Source organism: Danio rerio, chromosome 2 (assembly GCF_052040795.2).
Source record: "Danio rerio strain M-AB ecotype USA chromosome 2, GRCz13ab, whole genome shotgun sequence".
In the NCBI taxonomy this organism is placed as follows: Eukaryota; Metazoa; Chordata; class Actinopteri; order Cypriniformes; family Danionidae; genus Danio; species Danio rerio.
The window spans coordinates 11654644-11679127 of record NC_141022.1 but is presented as its reverse complement, the minus strand read 5'-3'; the positions used below and the strand labels follow the sequence as shown (position 1 = coordinate 11679127).

The following is a 24484-nucleotide window of genomic DNA, read 5'->3' as shown; positions in this document are numbered from 1 at the left end:
CCCTTGGCAAATGGTCTGAAGTGCATTCACAACATGTAACAACACAGCTTTGACTTTCATTATATGAATCCCTTTTCAGTGCATCCGGAAATTACTCGCAGCTCTTTAATTTGACACATTTTGTTATGACAGGCTGACAGCTGTAATTCAAAAAGTATCAAATCAAGTACTCCATACCCCAAACAGTAAACTATAATGAATATGTGACAATGTATGTTTAAAATGTTTGTAAATATATTAAAAATATCAAATGAGAAAACAATTATATTTACATAAGTAGTCACATCCTTTGTTGAGCCATCTTTATGGAATCAGATTAGTCTCAAAAGAAATTAACGCAAAAGACACGATGTACACATGCGTAGCCAAATTCACGTGCATAAAACCAAATTCACGTGCGTAAAATATTTATTTATATTCACAAAAAAATTTCACGTGCACAAAATAAAAATACATTTTGATAAAATACGTTTCACAAATGCAAAACACCATTTGCAAAACTTGCGAGTTCATCCTGAATGAGAATGTGCAAATCCTCTTTCACGTACGACACCCCCTGGATACGTGTGTGTGTGTATCTTTGAGACTTTCCTGCCAGAGTCAGGACTACTTGTACCTTTCAGCCAATCAGATGAGAGCTGTATTCAATAAAACCAACTCTGCGCTTCTTTTATGCAGACTGTTCCTCTCCAGCATGGCGAACGGAAAAAGCAGCAGTCGCACTTTTTGTAAAATTTATTTATTTATTTGACCATATCCTTCCTCACTCTTTTTATCCATTATTTTGCCGCAGCTCCGCTCTTCTTATTTATTGTCTCGCAGCCCCATGAGCAACATGTGTCCTGCAGGGTAATCATAAGTATCATTCCGGCCACGCCAGTATTGCAGCGCCATTTTGGTCCAGTGGTCAGCACGTTGGGTTACCATACCTTTAGACCCGTGATCGAACATCACCTAAATTGATATCTTTTTTTTTTTTTATCATTTTTATTGTTAAGACATATAAAACTGCAAGGTTGTTGAACATTTGAACATTCTAAAGCAGCTGTTTTCTTGAAACTGAAAAAAAAGATATTTACTCAGGTGAGGATCTTTATTTTTTTTCAGTTTCATTCAGTTTCTAATGACACTATCACGTCTTTTTCAAGAAAACAGCTGCTTTAGAACTTCAAATGTTTAACAACCTTACACTCTATTTACACCACAAGTCACGTGGCTCCATTGGAAATGACAAACGTACACCCCAATTTTATTGGCATTCCTTCAAAGCCACGCGCTCAGCTGCCAACATTTAATAAAACTATAGTGCTTCATATCAAAACTTCATACTAACCTTTTTTTTTTTATCGTTAGTGAGAATGGTGTAAGGTCAATAAATACCGATACCATTTTTATCGCCCAGCCCTAGATGGAAATCCATCTGCTGAATACTCTGAAGAAGCAAACATTACACCCACATGACTAATCAGCTGTCTTCATTTGCTTGCCTTGTTTACTGCTGGTTACTAGGTTACCAATACTACATTCAGCTGCTCTAACAACTTGATGGAAACGCACCTAAACTATGTTTAGGATTATTTCTTTTTCTGCCAACTTTGAAAAGATTCTCTTCACCTTAAGTTGGAAACCCAGCTAATATGGATCAGATTTTATGGTAGTAGTAAAGATATAAAATATTAATCTCAGTAAATATGTAGACAGTTCTCTTTCTCTCTCTCTCTCTCTCCTACCTTTCCTTTTGTCAGTTTTCTCTACAACTTGATTGTGGTTAAATATTGAGTTTTCAGTCTTTAAAGAATAAATGTGCTTCCCTTCATCAGACTCTCTGTCTCGTGTTTGTCCCCGCTGGATTTGGCTATTGATCTACAGATCCATCACTTGTCCAAACCGATGCCTTTTTATGTCTCCACACTTGTGGAGTTTGTTAATCTGTTAATCTCTGTTTGCGGTATTTGGCCACGGAGAGAACAACAGCGTTCACAAAGGAGATTAGTTTGGACGGCTAGGAGGAAATGCCCTAAATTATGTCCCTCTGGCCTAATTCAAGGGTCTGGGAGGATTGTGAAGTGTTGATAAACTGATGCTCGAGCAAAACGTGTAAGTGTTTAGAGAGTCCCAGTGAGGATTTAGAGAGATAGCTGTTGATCCACAGTCTACCTGTTCTTTAGACTCTCTGAGGATCTTCCTAAGAGAAAAAAAGGCTTTCGCTGAAAATTATTGTAATCTACTTTCATGGAGTATCTTGGAAAAATAATGATTGATAAGTTGTTTTTGAAATGCTGATTATCCAAAATGCAATAGGAACGGTAATAACATTATATTTATAGACATAGACATAACATTCCAGTACAGCTGCCAGGTTTTTAAATCTCAAATCTTTTATTTATTTATTTTTTTACAGTGTGTTTTTATTAATTCTGTAATGGTACAGTTATAACTTTTGCTAATTCACATCGAGTTTTTCCCCTATTATCAATACCAATATCAAAATGACAAATTAGGTTAAAAGAGTGATATAGATTTTAAATTTCACTTCATAATGCTCTTAAAAAGTATTTTAAAATCTAAAAATTTGGCTTTATAGACCCTATTCAGATATTGTATCATTATAAGGCTTGATGCAGCAGTGTGTTATGAAGCTCAGTGTCCGTCCAGCATGGATAATTCGATGTGAGTTTGTTGTTGTGAAGGGTTTCAGCATTATCTCCCCTGTCCAATCGGAGCTGCAGTATCAAGATGATCTGCTTAGAGGGATTTCTGTGTAAGATGTCGCCTCACCTGTCTTAAGTCTCTTAAGTCCTGACCTTGTTGTAATCAGCTTTCACCCCGCCGACCCCGAGCCGCTATAGTAAAAGCACTGGAGATTGAACTTGACCAGCTGTTCCTCCAGTTCCCTCCGCGAGAGACTGATGTTAATGCCGCATTAATGCAGATCTGTTTGATAGATCCTGCTGAAGTCTCACGCAACGGAACTTTTGACTATTGACATAAAGCCCAGTTTTCTGATTCACAAATGACCAAGCTGTGTTTTATTTTACGTTTAAGTGAAATTTAGAAATTGGATTTAGAAGAACATTCAGATATTGAAATATTGAACAACAAGAACTCTTAGAAATCAGTATAATATGGCGATTTAGTGCTCACAAAAACAGTCATTACTATTATCAGTTGAAAACAAGCATACTTTTAATTTACGTATTTTCCTCAGAATTCTTTGATATACAGTGCTCAGCATAAATGAATACACATAAATTAATACACACCTAAATATTTTTATCCATTTCTCAGTGAATATATACATTTGAAGTCAGAATTAATAGCCCCCTTTTGATTTTGATTTTCTTTTTTAAATATTTCCCAAATGATGTTCAACAGAGCAATGAAATTTTCACAGCATGTCTGATAATATTTTTTCTTCTGGAGAAAGTCTTATTTGTTTTATTTTGGCTAGAATAAAAGCAGTTATAAATTTTTTTTTTTTTTAATTTGGGACAAAATTATTAGCCCGTTTAAGCTCATTTTTTTTTCGATATTCTACAGAACAAACCATTATTATACAATAACTTGACTAATAACCCTAACCTGCCTAGTTCACCCTTTTAACCTAGTTAAGCCTTTAAATTTCACTTTAAGCTGTATAGAAGTGTCTTAAAAATAGCAAGTAAAATATTATTTACTGTCATCATGGCAAAGATAAACTAAATCAGTTATTAGTAATAAGTTTTTAAAACTATTATGCTTAGAAACGTGCTGAAACAATCTTTCCTCCATTTAAACAGAAATTGGGGGAAAAAATAAAGAGGGCGCTAATAATTTAGGGGGGCTAATAATTCTGACTTCAAGTGTATATATATATATATATATATATATATATATATATATATATATATATATATATATGGGTGTATTTGAACAAAACAAATTTATTAAACAGATATATTTAATAAACTAATATTTTAGTCACAGGACATCTTTAGAAATTGAAAGTTAATACATTTAAATTCCTGCAAAATATTGCAAAAACAAATTTTACAAACTACAACATTTCAACAAAATTGTATTTATTGCTTATGTTTCTCTTGATTTTTTGCTATTTTTGAAAATTTTTTTTAAACCTAACATATCAATTTTTAAACCATTATTTTTAGGGTTGGGCGATGTTGACCAATTTGGTATCGTACAATGTCTAATGTGAAATATCGCGATGGACGATGGCATTGAATTAAATATTTATAAATAATTAATTAATTCATAACAAATTATTTGTAGTCTACCGTTTTAACTACCTGGCTTGTGACCTGCACGGTCTTTGTTTTACCCATAACTAAATCATAAATAAATAAAGATAAGTTACACACATGATGTGTCGATCACTTTTTCCACAGGATTCTGGCATGAATATGCAGAGTGATGTGTTGTGTTATAATGGCATTGACAAACTTGGTTGGTAAAAATGGTGCACAACCAACAGCAACCAACCAACAGTATCTGAGGTTTTCCCCAAAATTACTAAGTACAAGCATGTAAGCGAGAGATTGAAGCAGTGTACTGATAGTGTTACCTGATAGATTCAAAAGGCCAAAAAGTTGTTAGATAGAGTCAAGATTAATTAAAAATCGCGTTTATTAACTATAGTGAGAAGCGATCCAGCGGTACATCCTTGATAAACTGTCCGATGTTCCCTCCTCTCTGGGTTTTTGTGCTCAAAGCACCCTCTGACTGCTGGAGCTCAGATGTGTGCATATGCTGCAGCGTATTGACAGAGTATGTGTGTATTTGTTTGTTTGGTCACGTGATGTGCGTTTTCAGCAGTATAGTGTGGAAGGAGGGCTGTTCAGAAATGCTAGATGTAACGCCAGTGGGGTCGTGGATCGTTTTTGTCCTAAAATGTCAAGACATATTAGTGTAAATGTGTATTTTTTGCGAGAGGGTTGCTGCTGCGACGGGGTTGGGGTGGAGGATCACATTGAGGGCTTAGGATCAAGATGTCTATCGGCCATCGGCGATGGACAATGGTATAGTCTTTCGACCCAACCCTAATTATTGTTAGTTGTTTTGTTAGAAAAGCTCCAGATTTGGCTAATCTAATTGTATATGCACAAATATAATATTGTAATGCATTCTATAGAAAATATCAATTTAAATGAGAGATTTGTGTACTCTAATATGCTGAACACTGTACTGTATATAATAAGTTGAGCAGTGATTATTTGACAGACACCTTTTGCAACATTATAAATGGCTTTATTGGTCCGTTTGATGCAATTTTGCTGAACAAAATCATTAAATAATCTTTCTAAAGCCAAACTGCAGTGTAAGAAGTAAATATACACACACTGTAAAGCCCAAAAAGTTAAAGCAACTCAAACCGTTTGAGGAAACCGACTGCTACAAATCATTTGAGTTAAAAAGCTAATCTATATACTGTCAACTTACTCTATTTAAGTTGAAGCAATGCAGTATTTAATTAATTCCTTACCTTCAACACTGAGTTCAGAACTCGTTTTTTAACAAGTGGAATTAACTTTCAGTAAATTTTGAGTTAGCTACACTCATTTCATTTGATAAAGTTGACTGTTGGGTTTTACAGTGTAGTTATATTCACATTTTTGGTAGTGTAATCAGATTATAGGGGAATTCTTAGATCATGCTGTGACTTGTTGATATCAGCGTAGTTATACATTTGAATTAGACCTGTGATATAACTAGGCCTACACGGAATCTGCTTTACCTGTGTAAATGTGTGTAAATTTATACACTGTAAAACTCAAAAGTCAACTTTATCAAATTAAATGAGTGTAGTTTAACTCATTTAATGGTTTAATGGTGTAACTCAAAATGGTTTTCAGCAATTGGTTTCCTCAAGCGGTTTAAGTTGCTTTTACATATTGGGTTTTACAGTATCAGTTGGTTTGAGTTCTCTTCATTTATCGGGTTTTCTTTGCTCAAATTGCTTAATTTACTCAATTAAGTTCACAGTACTTGTTGCAATCGGTTTCCTCAAATAGTTTTGAGTTACCTTAACTTTTTGGGTTTTGCAGCGTATTTATTTAGTTTTTAAAATTATTTCAATATTATTATTATTGTGATGTAATAATAGTAATATGAAAATGTTCATATAATTTATTTACAATACAGTAAGTAATATCTTTAGTAGATATATTATATAACATGATGGAAAAACTATAGTAATTTATAATAAACATGTTTTTAAACCACATATTAAAGTGTTTAATGTGTACAACTCTTTGTTTATGAATGCTACAGAATACTGTTGCAAACTGTAATAAATACTGTAATGTTAGTGTAAACTGTGCTGTATTGTAATTATAGCATAGAAAACTAAAGCCTATTGAATAATTTGTTTGCTACTACAGTTGTGTTGTACCACAACAACAATATAATTACTACGACAGTTTAATTCAAGTAAATATCTATAGCATGCTTCAAAACACTACAGTACAGTATTTACTATAGTATTTTTCATGTAACGTAACAGCTTATACAGTATGTGCCGCATCGATGACAGGCAAATATATTTTAGTTTAGTAGAAAACTCGGCCCTCATCATGATATCAGGATCATTCCCAACATATATGGTTATTTTCTATTTAAATCTCCTTTGATATAAATATATGGTGTAAATCTAAAAAATACATACTTTCCTCTCTGTCTCCCATTCAGTTTTTTACATCCTGCTCTCTATCTGAATTTGACGCGTCATCAGAACCACTTGATTGAAAACGACCTATATTTTAATGTCTTCTGCTTTCATTCATTTTGTTGTTGTGTATTTATTATCGTTTTTTAGCTGTTTTTCATGTATGAATTTTACAGAGCTATTCTTTTTATGAAATGTGAAGGGTTTTTTCTCACCGTTGTGAAATGTATTATGTTTAATGGACTTTGCATCGTGCAATGTTCATATACGGATACACTCGTCCTTGCGCTTACATTCACAGTAAATATTCAAGAGTATCGTTTGTGGGGACCTCCAAGAAATGTGGGGCCCTAGGCGACCACCTATATCGCTTGTTGGATGGGCCGGTGTCATGAGAAATCGGGTCCCCCCTGACAATTGGGTCCGCCTATAGGTTATAAGAGGTATAGTTTGTAGCGCCTGATTTAAAAAAAAAAAAAAAAAAAAAATATATATATATATATATATATATATATATATATATATATATATATATATATATTAAGGGTGTAACGATACACATATTCGTTCGGTACGAGACTTTCGGTTCGGTACGCATTACAAACCGAACGATTCAATTCAGACTAACATCTAAAAAGATAAAAGGGAATAAGTACAAAATATAATTTTTTCAGTGCAACAACGCTCAATATGACATCCCAATAACGTGACAGACAACTTGCTGCCTTCCCCGCTGTCATGTTAAACAGTAGACCATCGCTTTTGAACCCAGAATATCACTTTATTAAAGCATGCACTCATTAGCAATCTTGTTAGCTTCTGTGTCAGCCTGACTGCTCGTGCTGGCTCTGCCCCCATTGCCCCAGCAACCCTGGACCCCCGACACAAAAGAGCCAACCTCCAAACACTACTCCAGGCATGCGCTACACTAGCTCGCAAAATGGCTAGTAACGTTAATGTAATCCGGGACATCCCAAGTCTCCGCCGCTCAGGTACATCGCACGCACACGTCCCCACCGCTCTTCAGATACGTCGCGCACCATCACCGCTTTCAAGAGAGTGGTGAAAAAAAAAAAAAACATCTGAGAGATCTAATCGGTAGTGAAAATGTCGGGTTTTAAAAAAATGTTAAATGTAATAGAGCCACTAGAGCCACAAATCCACTAAAATGGCAGGTGACATCAAGCAGATCTGTGCTCTCTGAGGAAAAGGTGGACACTCATCTTTCTGAAAATAAAAAATACTTAAAAATTGATTAAAACTGAGTTCCATATAAAAACTAAATTGTTCTTTTCTTATTTGTGTAACTGTTGCAATATTATATTTCTTTTTTTATAAGCAGCTTTTTGGTTTTAAGTATAAAGAAGGATTTGTTTTATTTGCATCTAAGCAGAAACCCCAGAAGTATAGCTCTATCACTGTTTAAAGTAAAAAAAAAAAAACAGGGTCATACTTTTATGATGTTAGTTTTAATATATAAAAAAAATTTATTCAGAGAAATCCTCTGGCTTTTTTTCTTTTTTTTTTGCTGTATAAAAAACGTACCAAACCGTGACACCACTGTATCGTATCGAACCAAACCGGTTTTTGTGAACCGTTACACCCCTAATATATAAATATATTTCACTGCATTTATTTATATATATATATATATATATATATATATATATATATATATATATATATATATATATATATTGATATATATATATATTGATATATATATATATATATATATATATATATATTAAGGGTGTCACGATTTCGATTTTAATCGAAAATCGATCAAAATTTATGCTCGATTTCGATTATCGAATCAAAAAATAGAATCGTCGATGCTGCCACGCCCCCATCTCACGTCAGCTTGGCTTGCCAAGCGGGAAAAAACACGCTTGTTGAAGTGCTTGTTAAACTGTGCAGACGCAGTAGACCCGTCGACAGAGCTTAAACCTTCAGGGCTCGACAATAAGGACTGCCCGATAGCCCGGAGCCAGCGTGCGAGACGCTCGGGCCAGTGTACAGTGCTGCCTCACACATAGACGTTTGTTTCGGAATCTGTCTCGTTTCCGCCGTTAGTTTATTTGGCATATATCCAGCAGTTGCGCTCGCATCCGCGCCAAATCAGTCCGAGATCCCCTGAATGAGACGGTCTCTGCCCTACTGAGCGGATCGATTGTAGTGAGAAAACAAAACAATGCAACGAACTAACGACCCAGGCTATATCACAGTGTATTATGATCGTGTAATAGCCATATATACGGCTATATGAAGCGAAAATGATGAGCTGGGCGAGATGTCATTCTAACCGGTAAATGCGAAAGTGAAAAGCATGCTGAAATATTACCGAGAGCTGTTTATCCAGCCTGATCTCGGTTTATCCGTCAGGAAAATTGACCGAAATTACTATCTGTTAATTTTTCCATATTTTAATCGTATAATATGTTGTATTAGGCCTGTCCAAAGCCTGCAATTATTTCATCATAAATACAAATTATGAAATGTTGCACTATAAAATAACTGTTCAAAAGTAGTTTATCATTTAATTCATTAATTTATTCCAGTAATTTTAAAGATGAAATTTCAGCTTCATTACTCCAGTCACATGATCCTTCAGAAATCACTAATATTAATTATTATTATATTTATTAATGGTAATGGTAATAAAAGCAATAATGTCTGGAGTAATAATTTTATTTGAAACTACATACAATAAGAAAGCAGTTATTTAAAATTTTGATAAATATTTAACAATTTAACATTTTTTACATTTAATAAATGTAGCCTTGATGAACTGAATAAGTTTTCTTAAAAACATTTAAAAAATGACTGTAAATATATATACAGTGGAAGTCAGAATTATTAGCCCCCCTTTGTTGTTTTTTTCTTTTTAAAATATTTCCTAAATTATGTTTAACAGAGCAAGGAAATGTTTATAGTATTTCTGATAATATTTTTTCCTCTGAACAAAGTCTTATTTGTTTTATTTTGGCTAGAATAAAAGCAGTTCTAAATTTTTTATGAACTATTTTAAGGTCAAATTTATTAGCCCCTTAAGCTAATTGTTTTTCAGACTGTCTACAGAACAAACCATCATTATACAATAACTTGCCTAATTACCCTAGCCTGCCTGGTTAACCTAATTAACCTAGTTAAGACTGCTTCAATCTTTTACTTTCACACTAGTACTTAGTCATTTTAGCAAACACCTCAGATCAAAATCAAGAATTTGGAGAATCGTGACACCCCTAATATATATATATATATATATATATATATATATATATATATATATATATATATATATATATATATATATATATATATATATATATATATATATATATATATATATATATATATATATATATATATATATATATATATTTATTTATATATATATATATATATTTTTTTTTTATTATTTATATATATTTAAATGAGATTTCACTGCATTTATATATATATATATATATATATATATAAATGCAGTGAAATCTCATTTAAATATTTCGTATACTGATTTTTGAAATACTACGACGTGCTACCACTTCTTATTTAAATATAATGTTACTTATATATACATTATAACATTAAAAAGACATCATTTAATGTTTACAAACCTTTCAATTATTTTAACTATGCATATCTTTAACCTGTACTTACTGATAATGTTACTAATATTGTTAGTGCTGTTAAAATGTCAAGACTGAGAATAGACTATAAAAAGCACCAAATATGATTGTAATGTGGAGAAGTACAATAGTTTTTGATCAGGCATTCAACGCAGACTATCCATTGGGGTCCTAAGCGGACTCGATTGCAGGGGGGACCCGATTTCTCACCACACCGGCACTGATGTGAAATATTTTTTTTATTTTATTTTTATCTCCATTACATAATGTTGGTGTTTTTAATTCATTTTGTTTATATATACATTTTAATTTAGATCTACACTCTTAATAATAAAGGTACAGGAGCTGTCGCTGGGGCAGTACCTTTTTAAAAGATACATATTTGTACCCAAATAGTCCACAGGGTAACCTTAGAGGTGCATATTAATTCAATTCAATTCAGCTTTATTTGTATAGCGCTTTTACAATGCAGATTGTGTCAAAGCAGCTTCACATAAATGGTCATAGTAACTGGATCAGGGTAGTTCAGTTTTTAGTGTTTAAGTTCAGTTCAGTTCAGTTCAGTTTAGCTCAGTTCAGTGTGATTTAAAAGGGTCACGAAACACCAAAACACATTTTTTGAGCTGTTGACCGTCGTGTATGTGTCCCACACTGCTAAAAAACACTATTAGGACACCTATATTTCACTAAAAAGTGTAAATTGGTTGTTTTTGCGTTATTTCAAGCAAATTCGTACTTCCGGTTAGAAACGAATTTTTGAAGCTGCGTCACGGCCATGATATAATAGCGTTGTATTCCAGCGTGCAGACTGGGCGTCTGTACCAGAGTGTGTCTTATTACGTCTTACAGTGTGATGCATTAATGCATGAGTAAGGCTTGGTTCAAACCAATCAGCGCGCTCTATTGTGCAACTTCATTAATATTCATTACTGTCAGAGTGTAGACGGCAGAGACGCCACGTTGTATTGGCAAAACAAGCGTGAAGTGTTGCTTTTATAGTTTGCTGCAGTTAAGTTTTGTTTTCATTTTCTCTCTGTGAGAGCGCAGCTGGCGTCACGTGTGGATTAACAGTGTACGCAACGCTCGACAATAACTTGCGTGTCTAAGGAGGATTATTGTTTACCTGAGAGCTGTTCTCATCTGCAAACGCTGAGATCCGGATTCGCTTGTAGTCTTCTCTTAATAAAGACGCGGCTCTAGTTGCTGGTGATTGTCCTGTCTCTACAGATTTGGTAAGTGAGCGACCAGTGCTCTTTGTTTATTCAGTTCGTATTTTATTCGTATTAAACAAACTATTGCACCGAGTGTAAACAAGTTAGCACTAACCGTTACAATTAAACTATAACCTCGTGTTGGATTTTGTGACCGGAATAACACACGCGGCTTTCTGACGCTGCCTGCCGTGTGCATCTAAGTTTCCGGGAAATGCTGAGTTTTTTTTTCTCTCATTCGCCGTGCGGTATCAAACATTGCATGAAAAATACACGCTTAGAGCAGTTCCTCGAATCAAATATCACGTTTGTCGGGAGGGACATGAATGAATTCCCTAAATGAAAGAGCCAAACTGCAGTTAAAGTCCACCATTTAATAATTTGGCAAATAATTCGACTACAGATGTCAATGTAAACACAGTCACATTGTCCGCTTTGGTTGTGTGTTTTGACTCTGAAATTCAGCGCGCCCAAATAGACACTCCCACACCAAGCCTCTTTTCTTCCTCCGACACTCCCCCCTAAACAGAGCTGGACACGCCCACTTTTCTGACTTTTTCCAAAGTAGAGGTGTGAAAACACCCTGCTGAAACGAGGGGGTTTCATGGCCCTTTAAAATCATTACTGAGAGTTCAAACACTGAAGAGCAAATTCATCGATGCGTAGCTCTACCAATCCTGAACCATGCGAGCCAGTGACGACAGCGGAGAGGGAAAAAAAACTTCACCTGATAAGAGTGTAGAAAAAAAACCTTGAGAGAACCAGACTCAGTTGGGCACGACCATTTTAATTTCTCCGCTGGCCAAAAGTCTTGTGCAGAGCTTCAGTCACCGCGGTGGAGGCTGGAAGCTGGCCTCAGCGAAGACTCATCTGTCCCTGGAGCGTCGCTGGAATCAGACTCATGTTCTCCACTCCCCATGACCATCAGCGCAGCAGCAGCTCAGGATATGGCCTGGTCCCGGATATGGAAACCTTGGGATTATCTCGTCGCTGGTCTTGGATCCAATCAGTGACTCTGCATAATCTGAGGACCTCGGGATGAGTATCCCCAGGTGAAAATAGAGAATAAAGAGAATAATTAGCGTAGCTGCTGTTCATACTGTATATAAGCAAGATGCAGAAGCCTGCTTGGAACCCGCTAGGTGATGCATTGAGTGTATGCTTTACTAAACAGATAGGTCTTTAATTTAGTTTTGAACTGGGAGAGTGTGTCTGAGCCTCGGACGTTATCAGGAAGGCTATTCCAGAGTGTAGGAACCATAAAGGAGAAGGCTCGACCTCCTTTACTTGATTTTTCTTTTCTAGTAGGTACTACCAGAAGCCCTGAGTTTTGAGATCTTAAGGAGTGAGTTGGATTGTAGCGAGACAGAAGGTTGGTTAGATAAACAGGAGCTAGGTTATTTAGAGCTTTATAGGTGAGAAGTAATATTTTAAATTCAATACGAAACTTAACAGGCAGCCAGTGTAAGGAGGATAAAATTGGGGTGATATGATCATATTTTCTAGACCTGGTAAGAACTCTGGCTGCTGTATTTTGTACTAATTGAAGTTTGTTAATATCCCATGTTTTTGTGACATGGGATATATGGTTTTCAAAAGTTAGATTGCTGTCTAATATGATACCCAGATCTTTTATAGTAGAGCTAACGCTAACTTTGTATCCCTTTAATTGTAAATTGAGTTGCGAGATCTGCTGTGTACAAGATTTAGGCCCAATAAGTAATAATTCTGTTTTGTCTGAGTTTAAGAGAAGAAAATTGTTGTTCATCAGTTTTTAATGTCTTTGATACACTCAGTTAGTTTAGATAGTTCAGACTTCTCGTCAGGTTTAGTTGAAATATATAATTGAGTATATATTAGTACCCACATGTACCTAAAAAGTACTTTTGAGGTACCATTAATGTACACTGCTCCTGATAAATAAACAAATCAAATGAATAAAACGTATACTCACACTCAAGTGGTTCTAAAATTTTATGATTTCTTTTCTTCAGTTGAACAGAAACGAACAGTATCAGAAAAGATATTCTGAAGAATGTTGAAAAAAGCAGCCGATGACTCCAATTGTAGGAACAAAAAAATAGTCTGGAAGTCAATGGCTGCTTTTTTCCCAAAATTTGTCAGTATAGAACATTTCAGTGTGGTCCTTTCATTGCCCATGAACATTTCCTGCTTGTTATTGAACTATTTCATAACTGTAACAAGAGGCAACTCAATCATAACTTAATGTCAAAACAGCTATCATAACAATATTTATCAATGTGGGTCTTCAAAAATAAGATAAAAACAGACTTGTGCTGAAAACATTATGTCCACCAGTCTCTTTAGGTGAGGTTAATATTAAATTAAACAAATAAAAAAATGACTATAAAAATTAAATGATTGTTAGACTGTTGCACTTTTTTTGTGTTGTCAATGTGCTCTTGTTTACATAGGCCTATTGTTATGTGCATAATGTTTGTATATTTATAACTACCTCCAAGAAATGTGGGGGTTGCGACTTGTGAGTCACTGGCTTTGAGATTTTGGGAGCCGCAGGCTGAAAATTTTGGGAACCCCTGATTTACATGACTAACTATATGGCAAGAAATGCTTTTCTTACTTAGTGTTTTGGTCTTGTATCTAGTCCAGATATATAAAAAGTCTTAAATCAATAAGCATTGTGTAAAAAATGCTTCTTAATTTTCAAATTTAGAGATATTTGGACTAGAAACAAGACTAAAACACTAAACCAAGAGTTTAAAAACCAGCCATTTTCTAGACTAGACTTTGTTGAATAATAAGCCAAAGTGTTGTTAACTTAACCCTCAGGGGGGTGTAAGGTGATTTTTGGGCCCCATTAGATGTTTTGAAATGCGCTGACATTTGTGGTTATTTCAGCTATATATTACATAGTATTGGCCAACATGTATTTCTTTTGTATTTAGCAAAAATTGTGCTACAGTAATATGTGAGAAATATTAATGTACATACTTGCATTTTTTTAGAAAAAAAAATTATGCGTGGTTAGTAGGTTTTGGAGAAAAAAATGCAGCTGAAATAATTGTTTGTTTTTTTTAAATCACACTGAATGGGCCTGAACAAGACTTTTGAGTAACCAGTCTTGTAGGCTAGAATATTTACTTTACTTTAATTATGTAATACAAAAAATGCTATCATTCAAAGAAAACATTACAATGATTTATTTTGTCAAGTTTGTTTTGGGTGTTCCCAGCTCTGTGTGTGAGTGACCATGGTCGTGGATAATTCACACCTTAGGAGACAATAGACACTCCCCCACTTACCCATCAAGGGCATTGTAAAGCAAAAGCTAGCCCAAACTAAATGTTTGTTGTATTGCTTCCTGTATGACCACGTAAACACTCTGGGTAAACAATATACAGTGCACAGCATATATAAATACACGCCTCACAGATCTCTCTTTTAAATTAATATTATTAATAGAAAGCTCTACAATATTATACTTGTGCATATACATTAGATTAGTCAGTACTGAAGCCAAATCTGGAGCTTATCTAACAAAATAACTTACGATAATGGTCCAAAAACTAGTACACCCAAATTTATATGTTACAGAAAAATATTAAAAACAAATTTAAAAAGAGGAAAAATTAAGAGAAGTAAAAAATTTAGTTGAAATTTTGTAGGCTGTAGGTTTGTGTAGGTTTACTTTTTTCAATATTTTGCTTGAATTTAAATGTATTATCTTTCAATTTCTAAATATGTTTGGTGACCAAAATATTATTTATTTTCATAGATAAATCTGTTTAATAAATCTGTTTTGTTTAAGTGCACCAAAATACATTGCCTATATTCACTGAGAAATATTCATTTTTAAAACGGGGTGTACTCGGTTATGCTGAGCACTGTATGTGCACTTATACACCATGCACAAAATATATTTATATTTAAAATGGTATAAAATGTGTTTGCAAAATTTTTATTAAAATAAAAACTTAATAAAAACTTTCTTGTGCATTAATCCAGCATTTAGGTAACGCAGTGGCACATTAGGTATAGTGCTGTCGCCTCACAGCAAGAAGGCCGCTGACTGGGTCATTTAGCGTTAATGTGTGGAGTTTGCATGTTCTCCCTGTGTTCGTGTGGGTTTCCTTCGGTTGCTCCGGTTTCCCCCATAGTCCAAAGACATGCGCTATAGTTGAATTGGCTAGGCTTAATTGTCCGTAGTGTATGAGTGTGAATGAGTGTGTATGGATGTTTCCCAGAGATGGGTTGAAACTGGAAGGTCATCCGCTGCGTAAAACAAATGCTGGATAAGTTGGCGGTTCATTCCGCTGTGGCGACCCGGGAATAATAAAGGGACTACGCCGAAAAGAAAATGAATAAATGAATGATGAATGAATAATCCAGCATTTAATAATTCCTGAATGACTCTGAGACATTGAAGTAACATGACAAAAGCTTTAAACACAAGAGTAAATACTATTTTAAACATGAAAATCAATTAAGTTAAAATCAAAATAATATTTTAAGACCATTAATATATATATATTTTTTGCCCAAATAATTGCAGCCTTAGTTAACTTTTTCCAACTAAGTCCCTTAAAATAAGCTAATTAATCTGCCAATGGGGTAAGCAATATATACTTATTTCAAAGCGAAAAACAAGATTGTGTCATGGGCAGATTGTTTTGCTTGTTTAAAGAAAAACTCACTTAAGTTTGACTAATTATTTCTAAAAACAAAACAATATTTTGTTGTTGTCTAGAATTTGTAGATATTTGGACTATAAACAAGATAAATCTCTAAGTAAAAAAAAAAAAATTTTTTTTGCAATGTAAAAATATCAGTAAAAGGTAGTATGTTGAACTTTCCAACATCAGAAATTGCCAGAGGAAAGATCAAAATTAGTAACATTATAAATGTCTGTACTGTCACTTTAAATTCAAATGAAGTGCATCTTAAGTCTTTCCCAAATCTTTTCAGCAGTGGTCTACTTTTTGTTCATATGTATCTTCTTTCTCTGATTTCAGAGCGCAGCTGCAGCACCAAGTCCAGTACTGGGCAACTTGCCCCCCGGTGATGGGATGCCAGGCGGCCCTATACCTCCTGGATTCTTTCAGGTGGGTCACCACTCCTACCCAACCCCTTTAACCCCTTCTCCACAAACCAACATCTAACCAGCAATCCTCAGGTGCACAGACACGTGCCACTGGTTCACAGAGGAACCATTATGCCACACTCTCTGGTCATCTGCCAAACCCGGCGTCTGCAGGGAACTGCTCTGATTGCGACCATTAGCCACTAATGGCAGGCAGGGTTATTCGCGTTTTCCTCTCCCTCTCGTTGTCCCGCTGAGCTGCGCTAAATGCGTCGGTGATGCACCTTCAGCAGCAGAGTTAACACTTTATCACTCGGGAGTTTTCTGAGAGAATGACTCATCAAAATATCTGAATAAGTTCTTGGAAAAGGTTTAAGGACGAAAGGATTGTTTGTAGTGACCTTATGGAAGGAAGCATTTCAGAGACGAGCCTTTTTCAGGCCAGATGGAGTCGTGACCCTCTGAGGGCTTTTGCGGGAATGCTGCAAAGCACAGATTCTCAGATACCGAGTGCCAGAGAATATGAAACTGGTCTATGCGAGTCTTGAAAACATGTGGATATGAAGGAAAACCTGAAACATTTGTGGCTTTGCGGTCATTTGGACAATGCTTCCTTAAACCCTGTTGCCCTCTATTGGTGATACAGATGACCATCTGTACATTAAGATTTTTCTCTACTTAATCATTAAAAAAAGGTCCTCTGTGAAACTTTCATGTCATTTTTTTATCACTGCATTAAAGGGATAGTTCAACCAAAACTAAAGATTTTGTCATAATTTACTCACCCTTGTTACAATTTTAAAAATGCTGGGTTTCACACAATTCCTTCATGTTGTCCCAACACAAATGAATTAAGTTAACCTTAATTGTTTTTAAAAATTTAAGTGAATTAAACATAAAACTATTAGGGGACCATGGGGCAAAATGTAACACAGTGTTTAAGGTATTTGCTCAGGGTTAACCATGGCTTGCTTCCGAGGTTTTCACCACACTGTCGGCAGACGTCTTCCTGCCAGCTATTGAAGAGGTTTAGCAAAATTTAGATGAGAAACACTGGACAAACCATTTTTGCAGCCTAAAAGTATTTTTTTATTACTATAGTTAATGCTTTTATTTTTTAATAATCTGTGAAAATATGTACGTAAAATCTTATATTGTTGTGATTACCGCCCTCTAGGCTAAAAGATAGAACTGAAAGATGTAAAATACACAGTGTCTGCTAGCCAGTTTAGAAGAAAACACGACAGCTGTGTTATTTGTAACAGAGTGTTACAAAGAAGCCACACGCGATTGGACACCAGATAAACTAAATGCTGAATTTTGAGTGTAATGTTGAGAACTTTTTATATAAAAAAATAATTTTAACAGAAAATATTTCTGAATAGAAAAAAATAATTGTATTTCTAATAATGCAAATAAATATATAATAATGCAAATAAAATGAAACGTGTTTATCCAATAAATAAATAAACATGCTGTGCTATGTAGAATAAAATGCTATGTTAAGTACTGAGAAAATATTCCATTTAAATTAAACTGAGTTTAAATTATTTGTGTGAAATCTGACTTTTAAGTTGCCCCACAGATGTGGAAAATAGTAACATTTTTACTCCTGGGCCATTGGCAATAATACACAGAAAGCATAGGTCCGACGATCAAACTTTCAGTGCTCATTTGTAGGAGAGGCTTGTGTGTTATTGATAAAAAAATATGGTTTGTCTAACCCTGTTACTTTGTTAATTTTTTGGCCAAAACCAAAAAGTGTTACTTTGTGCCACGCTCTCACCTCAAGTTGTCCCAAAAACTCAAGAATTGTGTTGTCTCGGCTCATTTTAAAGAAGTAGTTTGATCATTTTATTGCACATACAAACTTTTAAGAGTTTTTTTCTTCTATTAAAAACAAACTAAAATAATTTGAAGAAAGCTGGAGACCTGTAATCATTGACTTCCAAAGAAGTAGTTTTTCAGTACAATATTTATTTCTAAAGCACATTGATTGTTTTTAAGGTGACTAAAGTGCTGTACATAGGAGTACTAAAGACTGAGAAGAAAACCGAATATAAACGAAACATTTAACAAATGAAAGCAATTAAACAGTGATCAAGGAGTATTAAAAGCGGGAAAAATAGATAAGTCTTCAAAATGGATTTAAACACAGAAATGAAGGGGGAAAGTCTAGTGTGAATTGCTAGAGTGTTCCAGAGTTTAGGACCAGCAACTGCAAATGCTTGATCACCTCGTTTTTAAGGCACTTTGAATAAAGTCTGTAAGGTACTGAGGCGCAAGATTATTACCTGCTTTGTATACAAATTATAATATTCATTCATTCATTTTCTTTTCGACTTAATCCCTTGATTGATGAATTAATCAGAGGTTGCCAAAGCCGAATGAACCGCCAATTTATCCAGCATAGTTTAGCAGATGCCCTTCCAGCTGCACACACATACACCACGGACATTTTATCTTACCCAATTTACCTATAGTGCATGTCTTTAACCCAGCCGAGGCTCGAACCAGCGACCTTCTTGCTGTGAGGCAACAAGAAAAAAAAAATTCTGTATTAAATGGGTAACCAATGAAGTGCAGATGACTCATACTAGCAGTCGCATTTTGTACCAGCCTACTATGGAAATCTAGGGTTAGAGGTTTCTAACAATTTTCGAAGTATTTTATTTTGTGTTCAACAGAAAAAGGGAAACTCATAAAGGTTTAGAACCCACTGGGCGCAGTGTTGCCTACTTAGCAATTTTGTTGCTAGATTTTGCAGCTTTTCATACTACCCTAGCAACATTTTTTTTCAAAAAGCACCTACTGTAGCAACAAATTTAGCAATTTTTAACATTCATTTGGCTACTTTTAGCAGTTTTTAAAAAGTGACTCAAAAAAGCTGTGACTGCAGGCTTCCCTCAGTAGAGTAAATTGCTTGCTCAGATTGTTTTTCATAACTGTTAATTTACTAATATATTTGTTAACATTAAATTGTTTTAATTTAGGTAGCAATAAATTCCAATAGTGCTATAATTGTTGTCACTTTCACAATTGTGTTAATTTCACAAGTTAACCAGTTAAACTCCGCGCGTCATCAACTTTCACTTTAAGATTAAAATGGCTAGCATTGCACCAGACCCCCTTAAGTTGTTTCATTTGAAAGTGTAGAATCTATATTTTATGCACATATGCATCACTTTGGTTTTTATTCTACTGTACAAAAGTTATTTACACTTAAATACACAGTATTGATATATGACACATGTACAAGTTATAGCTTAAATGAAAGCTCTTGCCTGTGCTCATATGGTCCTAGCCTTACTTTACTGAATTATATTCACATATCAAACAGATGCCGAATGAATTGCTGTGTTTCCATAGCGCAGAAATGAAAACAATACATTTATGATCAATAAGCAGCCCCAGATAGCAGACAGCGGTCATCTCTTTCCTTATGCTGTGCATTTCAGGGCCATTCCTCCTGTGTTTTTGAGGTGATGTGCATAAGTAATCCTATTATATGTCTGATGTTGTCCAAACACAGTAAATTATGTTTGATCAAACAAAAGAATAGTGAAATATAAACACAATGATCAGTCCCTGTGGCTTGTATAGCAGTTAGAAAACAATAACTTTTGCATAGATTATGGTAGAGACCTTTTTCTTTTTTTCCTATGATTGCAGACATGTGCAGGAACCACCCAAATTAATTACAGCAAGCTAGACCACAAAGAACCTAAAGGGTACACTTTCAAATTTGAGTTTATAAAAAGAAAATACAACAATTGCCTCTTTTTTTTAGGTGTTTATTTTAACACAGACAACATTTACAGATATTATAAACACTTTCAATAGTGTTTTATAAAAATTCAAAGGGTCTTCTTTAAAATGATACCAAATTTTTGCATTTACACCTCTGCATGTGGATTTGGGAAGCTTTTAAATTTGGGTTGGCAAAATTCTGGTGGAAACCACAAAATAACAGCAGAGTTTAACTGGTTAAAAAGAGTAAGTACACCAGCTGTGGTTGTTTCAACGAATTATCAATTATCAATGTTATATTTAAAAAAAAAAAAAATCTTAAAGTGTTTGTATTACTTTTACAAATAGTCAACTCTATTTTCCATACAAATCTGAATGGACATATATCAAATAATGTTTTTGCTGAGATGGCCAGTCAATTTGAGAAAACATTTATTATTTTGTATACTACATAACGATGTAGTTTTGGGTTGCGAGTATGTAATGACATCATTACGCAAAGTAATATGTTAATAAGAACCTATTTTTTGTGCATCTGGATGTAATGTTTTGATGTAATATAATACACGGCGCCTCAGAGTAGAGACATGACAGGCTTACGATTGTCAGATACTACGTGATAATGTCACTAATAAGCAAATTAGTGCGTGACGTCATCTGGCAACATTTAGCTACTTTTCAGGCAGGCTTTAGCTACTTTTTTATCGGAAATAGTTGGCAACACTGACTGGGCGTGAGCAAATTTTCAACTGTTCCTTTTAAGGAGTTCATACTCAATTGATCAACATCTTGAATGTTAGTCAACCTTACAGAATCCAAAACAATTGTATTTTTTAATGTTCGCTTTAATGTATATTCAAGATTTAAATTTACTTTTAAACGACTTAAGGTTTAAAGGTTTAATTGCTTTTAAAACTTGGAAAACAGCAAAATGTGGAAAGCTAAATTCAGTCGTTATTGTGCATACAGTATACAGCATAATGGTTGAAGGGAAATTCTGCCAATAGAAATACCTTAAATGTCATCCATGCCAAAAGCTGAGTGCCCAAATAAGCTCCCAGTAATGATTAAATCACACTGAACTGAGCTAAACTGAACTGAACTGAACTTAAACACTAAAACCTGAACCACACTGTTCCAGTTACTATGACCATTTATGTGAAGCTGCTTTGACACAATCTACATTGTAAAAGCGCTTTACAAATAAAGCTGAATTGAATTGAACAGCATTAAATACAGTTAATAACATGCTGTAATCATTGGCTTTACAATAAGCATAATCTAAAATGTTATAATTCAAACACTTGATGTCCATTCTAAAAGCTGCATCTTAAAACAAAACCAACGGTTTCAGTCAGAGCTGCTCATCAAACCCAAATCAAGCAGATGAGCTTTTGGCCTTGGCTCTGTTCTCTTCATCTGCACCTGTCGCTTTCACCTGTCCTGTCTTTGACTTTGCTCTGTCTTTCTCTTGGCATTTGGCTGCTGGTACTATGGCAACCTGCTCTTCCTCCCTTCCCTCAGCAGGGACCACCTGGTTCCCAACCCTCCCCTCACGCTCAGCTCCCTCCAAACGCTAACATGATGGCCGCGCACGGACAGGTAACAGCACACAAGTTCTACACACGTTCTCTATGCTGACAGCAGCTCTGCATGTCACCTGCACACGTCTGTATGCTTTTGCTGAAATATCCCCAATTCCCTTCATCCTGACTTTGAAACATATAATTTGGCAATGCCCTTTTTTTAATGTAATTTTTATCTGGAGAGACTTTAAAATAATTATTTTTTATTGTGAAATGATAGAATTAGCTCACACTTTATTTTGATTGTCCATTTGTTGAATTTAAGTTAAGTTGCCAACTAATTCTCATTAGATTGTTAGTAGACTGTTAGGTTGAGGTTTGGGTTAGTGTAAGTTGACATGTACTTGCAAAGTTTCTTATAGTCAGTTAAATGTTTGTTAAAGGAGCAGTATCAGCAGATATTAAGCAGACAGTCTACTAATACTCAAATGGACCATCAAAATAAAGTCTTATTTTATGTATTATTTATTGTTGCTGATGCCTTTTTATTGCTATAAAGCTATTGATTATTTAAAAATATTATTTATAAAATGTTTGGTAACACTTTACTGTACCTGAATAGGGTGTTCATATGACTGTCATGAAACTGATGACAACAGTCATTAATTGTTGTTTGCTCAGTTATTTTTTTGTTATGACAATTTGACATGAATACACTCACCGGCCACTTTATTAGGTACACTTTACTAGTACTGATTTGGACCCCCTTTTTGCCTTCAGAACTGCCTTAATCCTTCATGGCATAGATTCAACAAGGTACTGGAAATGATCCCCTGAGATTTTGGTCCATATTGACAAGATAGCATCACGTAGTTGCTGCAAATTTGACGACGGCACATCTATAATGCCAATCTCCTGCTCCACCACATCCCAAAGGTGCTCTACTGGATTGAGAACTGGTGACTGTGGAGGCCATTTGAGTACAGTGAACTCATTGTTATGTTCAAGAAACCAGTATGAGATGATTTGTGCTTTATGGTGCACCATCCTGCTGGAAGTAGCCATCAGAAGATAGGTACACTGTGGTCATAAAGGGATGGACATGATCAGCAACAATACTCGGGTTTAATGTGGTGTTGACAAGATGCTCAATTGGTACTTATGGACTCAAAGTGTGCCAAAAAAAATCCCTCAACACCATTACACCACCACTACCAGCCTGACCCATTGATACAAGTCAGGATGGATCCATGCTTTTATGTTGTTGATGCCAAGTTCTGACGCTACCATCTGAATGTCGCAGCAGAAATTGAGACTCATCAGACCAGGGAAAGTTTTTCCAATCATCTAATTTTGGTGAGCCTGTGCAAATTGTAGCTTCTGTTTCCTGTACTTCGCTGACAGGAGTTGCACCCGGTGTGGTCCTCTGCTGCTGTAGCCCATCTGCCTCAAGGTTCGACATGTTGTGTGTTCAGAGATGCTCTTCTGCATACCTCGATTGTGAGGAGTGGTCATTTGAGTTACTGTTGCCTTTCTATCAGCTCGAACCAGTCTGGCCATTCTCCTCTGACCTCTAGCATCATCAAGGCATTTGCACCCACAGAACTGCCACTCACTGGATATTTTCTCTTTTTCTGACCATTCTCTTTAAACCCTAAAGATGGTTGTGGGTAAAAACCCCAAGAGAACAGCAGTTTCTGAAATACTCTGACCAGCCGGTCTGGCACCAACAACCATGCCACATTCAAAGTCACTTAAATCATCTTTCTTCCCCATTCTAATGCTCGGTTTGAACTGCAGCAGATCGTCTTGTCCATGTCTACATGCATAAATGCATTGAGTTGCTGCCATGCGATTGGCTGATTAGAAATTTGCGTTAATGAGCAGTTGGACAGGTGTACTTAATAAAGTGGTCAGTGAGTGTATATCACAACCAGTTTTCATCTTTGTCATGACAAACAACATAACTTAGTAAATTAACATAAATCTGTCATAATCATCATTGTCATGAGGCTATTATGATTGTGTCATCAATACTTTTCTGATCACGTTTTCAGTGAAACAAACTGTATTTAACAGTAAATTTTAAAATGTTGTTACTCCGTCAAATCATTTTCAGCATCAATAATATTTAATGACATTTTTTTTATAATTATATTTTTGGAGGTTTTCACCTCTAACAGATAGGACAGTAGAGAGTATAGACAGGAAAGTGTAAGGAGCAGAGAGAGGAGAAGGATTGTCATAGGACCTTGAGGCGGGAATCGAACTCAGGTCGCCTTGAGCACCACAGTGCATGTGTCGACACACTAACCACTACACCATCGATGCCAACTTAATGACATTTTAATGACAAATTCAGCTTGTACGATTGTAGTTTAGGAAAACAAGTATGGCACTGTTAGAAAATTCATGTCATATTTATAATGGCTTATGACAATCATGTTTATGACGGATTTATGACAAGTGTTGTTGTCTTGGTAATGTCAATTTATCATACTGTAAAAATTTGCACTGTACTGCATTCAAAATGTCATAACTGAGTTGTTATAAGTTTTTATACAGTTGTTATAAACACACATAAAGTCATGAGATGTGTCATGTCATCGTTATAAAGGTTTGATTACAGTCTTATGAACACC

The 24484-nt window shown here is 35.1% G+C and overlaps 1 protein-coding gene across 4 annotated transcripts in view; it reads left to right on the top strand.

Moving 5' to 3' along the window:
* ssbp3a (single stranded DNA binding protein 3a) overlaps positions 1-24484 on the top strand; it is a 101963-nt gene that overhangs the window by 59413 nt on the left and 18066 nt on the right. For 2 of the 4 annotated variants that reach the window (XR_015477334.1, XM_087238433.1), the window contains exon 5: positions 16499-16588. Coding sequence is in view for 3 of the 4 variants with exons in the window: in XM_087238433.1 (XP_087094559.1) it covers positions 16499-16588 (90 nt within the window). In the remaining variant the exon portion in view is untranslated. 4 annotated transcript variants of the gene reach the window in all.